The 8,395-nt window shown below is 42.5% G+C and overlaps 1 protein-coding gene across 1 annotated transcript; it reads right to left on the minus strand.

Moving 5' to 3' along the window:
- Nucleotides 1–1,771: 1,771 nt before the first annotated feature.
- B3GALT6 (beta-1,3-galactosyltransferase 6) lies at nucleotides 1,772–8,359 on the minus strand. The gene has a single exon (XM_055799139.1). The coding sequence runs from the start codon at nucleotides 7,928–7,930 to the stop codon at nucleotides 6,887–6,889; it is 1,044 nt and encodes a 347-aa protein (XP_055655114.1). The 5' UTR covers nucleotides 7,931–8,359; the 3' UTR covers nucleotides 1,772–6,886.
- Nucleotides 8,360–8,395: the final 36 nt, after the last annotated feature.

Genomic DNA, 8,395 nt, shown 5'->3' on the forward strand with positions numbered 1-8,395 from the left:
CATTGGACTTACTAGCTCAGTAAAAGAGGAAATTGCATGTATTTGGCAATTGTAGTGTTTTATGAATTTAATTAAAGCTCAATACCACTGCTGCTGGAATGAGGTGAGGATGAAATTTTGAATTTAATTACGACCTATGGGCCAGGATGCAAGAACAGATTCCCAGCCCCCTGCTCTGTATGGTCACTTGGCTTGTATTCCAGAGCATTGAATCCTTCCTTGTTCCAGCCCTTGTAGGTGAGGAATTTCAGATTTGCACTTCTCTTAAAATGAATTTTACTTAGCAACATATCTATAAATATCTTGCAAGACACAAATCTTACTATTAGGCTTTCTACCGTTCTGTATTATACTACATACATCAACCTCATACCTGTTGCTCTGAGAATGCCCTTACTGCCTGCAACTGCAACACGCTATTTCAGGGGAACAGTGCTCCGGGCGCTTCCTTGCCTCACTTAAATGACTTCGATACAGTTTTCCAGGTATGCCATCTCCTCTTCCACAGACAGAACATCAGGTATGACAGCTGGACACAAAAAAGGCTTCTGTTCCTCATAGGCTTCTGCATAGTGGCAAAATACAAATCATAAGCTGCTGAAGATGTGCTAATTTTAGAAGTTAGATACTTAGAAATTCACAGGAAGGATGCATGTAGGACCTGAGATGGTTTTGGTTGCAATGCAACAGCAGCAAAAATGTTGTGTTGCAGTCCTAATTCCACTTTAAATCAATCTTCTTCAGACCTCAGTGTTTCTAAGTTACTAATGCACTGGAGAAGTGTTTTTGTTATTACTTCTCTATGCCTCTACCTCAGCAAATAAGGCAATATAAACACCTAACGTCCCTGAGCAGAGGAGTTAAATGTCACTGTGGGCTCGGTGAGAAGCGGACCTTTTGCTCTCCACTTAGGACCTAATTGATACGGCTAGCAACGTATAAAACTTGCCAAAGATTTCCACGTGTCAGAGGTGACTGTGACACTTTGAGATCACAGTATTAAAAGGGAAAATTACTCTTCGTTTCCTGGTCAGATTGTACTTTGTTACAAACACCTCCAATGACAGTCTTAGTAAGTAATTCAAGAGCTGCTAGTGAGAACCAGAACACTTCTGACCAAAAGCAACAACTCGGTCCTACTCAGTCATCTTGTGCTTCTGGGTTTGGTTTATTTACTGGAGGTGTTTCTCTGGGCTACAGCCCAGAATGTGCTTCCCAGGTTCTGGCAGCAGCAAGAACATGCTCGTTTTAAAGAGAATGGACGACCCATTTAATCAACAGAAAGCTAGTGCTATTTAAACTGCTTGAAGCATTGAAACGATTTGAACAGATTATTCTGGAAGTATTTTCAGTTCTTCTTCAGAATATCACTGGTATTTTGTTGTTTGTTCTTTTTTTTTAACATAAAACAGGCCTGTAGCCAATGGTATTTATGGATGCCTAACTGCTTAAAATACTACTTGGCTAAACCCAGAATCAATAGACTTTTTAGTCCAAGAAGCCCTTTTTCTGACTGCATTGTGGTTTAAGTCCTGCCCCTATACTGCTACAAGCATCAAATTAGGATGAACAGGTACATGTATTTACGTATACACGTGTGACCCAGTGCCATTCCTCCTAGGCTGCTGATCAGTCGTTATTACTGACATTAACTGAAGCATTTTTGTGCCATTGCTCAAGACTGAGCCAATCCTCTCTGCCCCTCAGTGGCATAATACAATGAAAATAACCATGCTTGCAGCTTTTCTTACGTAGAACAAGCCACCACCTATACAGCAAAAGTCTTTTATTAAAAATCACAGCACACAGATGCTTTGGCCAATAAAGGCATACATGAAAGGACATAAATACATATACAATACGCTTAAGCAATTGCCAAGAGTTTTGATCATCACAGATAGCTTCAGATTTCTAGCAGTTTATTCCGTATATAAATGCTGAGCAAATAAACCGTGTGCCACACCCCACCCCCAACGGTACAGTTATGTGGCTGCAAACAATGTGCAATTTCATTCAATTGTTGAAAACGTACTCAGCACAGCACCCCACGCTAATTCTGTTTCATAAAGGCACACATGTAGTATCCTTCAGCTTCAGATAAGCTACAAGTAACAGACTGATCTGCTTCCAAGCTGTATTAGACGTTACTTCAATAGTCTGTACTAGGAAGTGGTAACTGGCATCATATGTTGCTATAAAGTTCCAGTTCCAAGGTAAAAGCATATCTTACACAGGTACGTGTAGCAACAGATTTGAGTCTTGCAGGCAGCGTGTTCTAAATAAAATATACAGTAGTGTAGGTGTTGACAGTTTGTCAGGCATACAACAATACCAAAAACGTATTTCAAGTCTGATGCTGGAGCTGAGCTGAACAGAAATTAACAGAAATGCAGTTCTCAATCCCCTTCCCATGCTGCTGGGCTTTTAATCAAATCTGCAAAGCTAACACCTTGGCCCCCAAAATATCAGCATTAACAGGTAAGAAATACAAATTTAAACACTCAAAAATGAGGCATTTCAACTACAGAAAACCTGACATTTGTCAAAAAGATGACACGTAGAAGCTTTATTTGAGCAAACTTCACACGAATAAGGTTAGACATTCAGAAAAGAAAGTATTCAGCTACAGGAATACTAACTTCTATGCTGGGTTTCTTTTTTTAAAATCTTGAACTGACTATGGGAATTCTTGGAACCTTGAGGGTTTTTAAAGTGGAACTGTTAGTTTTAGTATGGCAGTTAATGTTTTAGCTGCTTAGTTTTACACGCTAAAGTAATTAAGTCATGTTGCACGTTAAAAAAATCACTGGGAAATAAAATCAGCTTTCTAGCTGAGTTTATGCCATTGTCAGCATTAAGTATTTCAGTATCAAGTCTTAGATATGATCACGGAGAGAGGACGTCATGATCAATTAACTTCTCTATCTATTAGCTCTGGTAGAATGCTAAATGCCTGATTTAAAAAATAATTAAATAATGTGTAAATAATAAAAAAAAAGCTCAACAGTGTTACAGATCAACTTGGTACTGGGCAGTCCTGAATGGATGCCAACATAAGCTTAAAGACTTGACACAGCTGCCTAACTTATACTGCACATCACACTGGTATCTAGAAAAGCTAAGGCGATTATTTTCCTCCATACTAACAATAGCATTAAAAATGTATTTATGAAGAGAAAACTTGGAAACCAGCAGAAATGCTAGTCAAAAAAATAAAAAGCCCAACACATCACTAACCTATTGCCACCAAGAACAGTTACAAAAAAAGAAGATAAATCTGTTCCTGGTTAATTTTGTTTTCACTAAGGCCCACAACAAAACTTTCCACTCTAATGTAGCTGCTCTAAAGACCAAAACCTGCTTATTTCTCAGCAGCCCTTAAACATCCTCCCAAATGCTGGACCCACTGAAGTCAAGACTCCTCCCTCTGACTTTCAAGTGAGACAAAGATTACATCATAGTTTTTTTAAGTATAAAAACATCATATACTAGACGTCTGAGATGATGTCGGGAAATATGGAACCTAATCCTGAGAAGGTATGAAAGACAGTCTTTAATTAGCACTTTTAAAATATGCAATTCATATGTTCAAAATGTGCTTCACATTTTGCTTTAGAAAAAATGGACTAAAACTGAATTTTGGACTGAAATTCAAGTTTTAAAACTTTGAGTGACTGACTCATCCAATACACAGATGTTTCTGATTACTCAAAATGACATTAATAGGTCTTTCACATGCAAATTCTTTCTAGTAAAATATATATAAAAAAATAACCCAGTACTAGTTAAATGTTTTTCTGGGTTTTTCCACACAGCATGTGGGATGCCTGCTCTCTCCCAAGTGATTCAATTTGCTTTTAAAAATGCCAAAAACCCTCTAAAAAACTCCATCTTTTACTTTTGGGGAATTTCCCAGTTAACTGGGATTGAAATGTGTATTTGCAGCAAGGGGCTGTCTACTCAGAAAACTAAAACCACTTACCAAAGGACAGGAATCTGTCAAGCCTTCCACATTAATTTGTTTTGCACCTAGAGCAAAACAGGAGTAAATTTAAACAGAAAAGGGTATAACGAAGCTGTGTCAAACCAAAATCCAGACATCAAGTACGCAAGAGTGGTCACCATCATTTCTGAGCTTCATCCTGTAGATGTGCAGGCAGAGTGCACTGAGGCAGGCAACGGGCTGTGCTGCTGCCAGACCTGCTGGGCTAAGTGCTGCAGGGCGCACACTATTCCCGACACTCGCGTACAAAACTCTTCAAGAGAATTTCTCAGCTATTAAGTACTTGTATGCATCATGTTTTCCACGGGGTCAACTATCAGATGGAGATCCAGCATTTCTTCGTCATTCTTTTTGCTAGCAATGAAAAAAAACTTCTTTTTTTTTTGCGGGGGTGAAGATGGGAGTTTTGGGTAGGGAGAGTCAAAGTCAACAATGTAAACAACTTCCATGAACACAATTATTGATAGAAATGGATAAACAGTACATTCTTACTAGCTTGAGAGACATGCAGCAGACTTTTTTGATCTGCGGTTCAGATCCCAGTACTTTAAATAATGGCTTCTACGCCAATAAATTCAAGCGCTGCTTGATATGTAATTCTCATGGACGTTACAGTACCTCCTTAAACGAATTTAAAATGACATTTAACTATCTTATTTTTCCTACACATAATACATTTTCAATAATTATAAATAAATACTCACATTACAAGCATTTAATCACATATATATACACACAACACTAGTGAACCCCAAATGGCAAATAGGTATTTTTTAAAAGGCTAAAACCAATTTAAGTTTCCTGTAATCTTGTTAAAATTCTTGTTTTGGAATAGTATACCTTGCTGAAAAGCACATCTGCCTATCTGTCAATACATAAGCATGCATTAGAATGGACACATGCTAAAAGAACTTATTTTTTTCAGTACCTTAATTTAACTTTGTTTCAGAAAGAAGTCAAAGATTTGTTCAAATTTTCAAAATAATTACCATCCTCTGCAGAAGACTTTCCTTAATCCTCAACAATTTAATCAAAACAAGATAACAAAAAAACCCATCCTTGAGTCTTTTGATACAAATTTCTAATTTGCTAATTTAAGATGCAAAAATGCAGATATATTGGCATCTTTCCTTTTTTTTTTTTTTTTTTCCCCTCTCCTTTGGAATCTGTCTCTTCCTACAGGTGGGAACAGACACTGACCTAGGGAGATGAGGAAGTGAAATTGTATGAAAGTGCAGCGTGCAACAAACAGTAAAACTGATAATTAAGAATGCCCTTCAGGCATAAAAGGAAAAACTCTGCTTATACTGAAAGATCTGGGGCTGTCAAAGACTACCAATAGTCAGTAGCTCTGTTCTAGTACTGGGAAAAAAGTATTTCTGTATATTAGAGCACCTGCCATTCATAAATGTTTGAATTACAGACGTACTTAAAGGTTTGAACATAAAGAACATGAAGAAATTGTCTAAGTGATCTGTTCTACAGTCAAGAATGTCCTGTCTGCATTTACTGTTCAATACTGCACATGATGCTGACAAGCTTTGTCAGTACTAGAATTATTTTCAGTGTAGACAGGACTAAGGGACATAATCCCATTTACTGACATATTACTTGAGCAATTAATTTAAACCTCCTGTAAAATTATTTTTAGTTGCACTAAAAGGTGCTATTGGAGAGAAGGAGGGAATTCACATAGTCTAGCTTTAGGCATATAAATGTGACTGTTGGGGAACTAGTCTCCTTAGATTGCAATGTATCTCCTGAAAAGAGACACGGTTCTCCTCAAACAGGAATTTGGGGGCTGGGGGAACCTATTTCTCTTGACTGCATACAGAGTTTACTTTCTTAGCTGAGGTACCCACATTAGTACAATCTCATTTGACCTCTGAATAGCTTCCACTGACCTAATCCTGCTAATTTACATTTTACAGAAGTAGTCCTGAACAATATAAATCTGAAACCCACAACATCTGAGTAGTAGTCAGCGAGATTACTTACTGTTGGGGGGGGGGGGGGCGGGGATAATGTTTCTTCATGCACAGTGTGTTTGGAGGATAAGCCAAGAACAACACCTACGCCTAACAACTGAAGGTTAGCTTTGTAGCATAACTACTTGCCCCCCAAATAAGATAATGTATTCCGCATCTGCAAAATACCATAACTAACCCATCTTTCTAAATATATACTTACTCTGTAGCTGCCAGATAATTTATGTACATGATGTCTTTAAAACAACAAAAAGCTTAAGAGACAAGTTACACAGAAGGTCTAATAATTCCATTCTTGTAAATCGAAGCACTTGCCAAAGACCAGACCTCTCCCTCCCCTAATGCAAATATCCTAGGTAAAATTGTTCCCTTTACTTGACTGCTTGTGTCAATACCCAGCCACCTGTTCCCACTGGCAACAGCAGCTGATTTGCGGCCCTATTAGAATCTTCAAATCTTGCCAAACTGACACATCTTCCTTGCCAAGAAATAAACAGCAGATGCTAGTTTCACAATCTTATAGATAGCATAAAGGCCTGTCATGATCTGTAGCAAATAATTCTTAGAATCTGTTAAAAATCTTCCAGCAACATTTCGTTCAAGTTACCTTCCCCAATTTTTTATACTATCCATATTTTGCAACCCATTATTTGCCTTCAATCCTGTCATATGAGCCTTTCCATGCTTTTTGTCATCTATTTTTTTTTTTAACATCTTTACATCATGCCACATCAGTAGCTCTTAGGAGTTTCAGGATTTCACTAATCGTGACATAATGAATCGTGCAACATCTTTTTGAGTACTTTTTAAGCCCTAGTTACCAGGATTCTCCCCAAGTAACAGTAACCAAGCTCAGAGAGTCTGTCAACATTCAGCCTTTTCCTTCCTCAGACTTTCACGGGATGCCATCCTTCCTTTGGCAACACTGTGAAGGAGGCACTCCCCAGTCATACATGTAGGAAAGCCTGAGCTTAACCTCCTCCTTACAGAGCTTTCCTTCCTTAGCCAGGGTCTGGTGCTTTTCCAGCATGTCCTCGATGCTTTGCTTATGAGTTACTATGTACTTATTGTTGCAACCTCGTGACTTATACTCAGTGTCAAAACGAGGGTCGTGCACTCTCTTCACATCAATGGGAGCCAGCCATACCCCCAGGGAGACGTCTTCACTCTGCCACATGTTCAGGTAGTCTCTGCTAAGACGCAAATAGTGCACCAGATCTGCTGAAATCACATAACCACCGCCCAGAGCATACGGTAGGTAGTAGTCACAGAGCACCCAGGCGCTCTCTTTCCATTTGCCACCAGATTTCACTCGACCACGGCCAGAAAAGAAGCCCCAGTAGAGGCGACGTGGCTCCTTGGCTCTCAGCTCTTCCACAAGCACATCCAAGCGTACAAAGGTGTCATCGTCAGCCTTCAGGGCAAACTGGAAGTCCAGGTGTTGATCCAGCCAGACGTAGGTGGCCAGGACTTTAGCAGTCAAGTTCTCATAGGAATCCCGCAGCTCTGGCAGGAGGAGAAGGTCTCTGTGCCGGCTCTGCTCCAGCTCCAGGCTACGCAGCTCCTCAGCCCCCAGCCCACCCGTGCCTATGACAAAGCGGCTCCAGATGTCATCGTGAGGGGGGCGGCCGGCAGCTGAGAGCCACGTGCTGCGGATAATGCTGCGCCGCTCGCTGTACTTGGGGCCGCTCGTGATGAGCACGGCCACGAAGGCGGTCTCCTCAGGGGAGGGCGGCGGGGCCGGTGGTGGCTGTGGCCCCCTGGCACCCCGCGGCGGCAGGACCGCAGGCTGGTTGTGCGGGAGCCCACGGGGGGCTGGCAGAGGCCGGAGGCCCTCGGAGGTGCACTTGGCGAGGTAAAGCAGGACCACGGCAAAGAGCGAGAGGCCACCCAGGCCCAGGGCCGTCTTGTGGCGGCACAGCAGGCGCAACAGCTTCATGGCCGCCAGGCCTCGACAGGGCGAACAGGCCGAAGTTCCCCCCCCCCCGCCAGGCCCCGCCAGGCCCCGCCCCCCCGAGATTTAGGCGGGAACGGCAGGAACCCCGCCCCGAAGGGGGGGGAGGGGCTGGAGCGGCTTACGGCCGCCGAGAGGGGACAAGCTTCTTGCAGGAACCCTCACCGTGCTTCGCCGTCCCTCAGAGGCGGTTTCATGTCTTCTCCCCGCTTCTCCTCAGGGAAGCACCAGCTCAGGCCGGGAGGAGGAGCGGCTCCTGCCCACCCGCCGGGCCTCCAGCGCGGACCCGGTGCGCGTAGCGGCCGCCGCTTCGCTCGCCGCCTGCCTTGTGGGGAAGGGGCAGGAGGAGTGGCCGCGCCCCGCACCACCTGACCGCGCACGGCGGCGGCGGGCGGCAGCCATCTTGCAACAGGGCAGCGAGGCCGAGGCGGTGCCATTTTGGATCCGGGC

This window comes from Falco peregrinus, chromosome 3 (genome assembly GCF_023634155.1).
Source record: "Falco peregrinus isolate bFalPer1 chromosome 3, bFalPer1.pri, whole genome shotgun sequence".
Classification (NCBI taxonomy): domain Eukaryota; kingdom Metazoa; phylum Chordata; class Aves; order Falconiformes; family Falconidae; genus Falco; species Falco peregrinus.

What these genes read in the sequence shown, in the direction of transcription:
- B3GALT6 (XM_055799139.1), bottom strand. Translation starts at nt 7,930, where the DNA reads ATGAAGCTGTTGCGCCTGCTGTGCCGCCACAAGACGGCCCTGGGCCTG.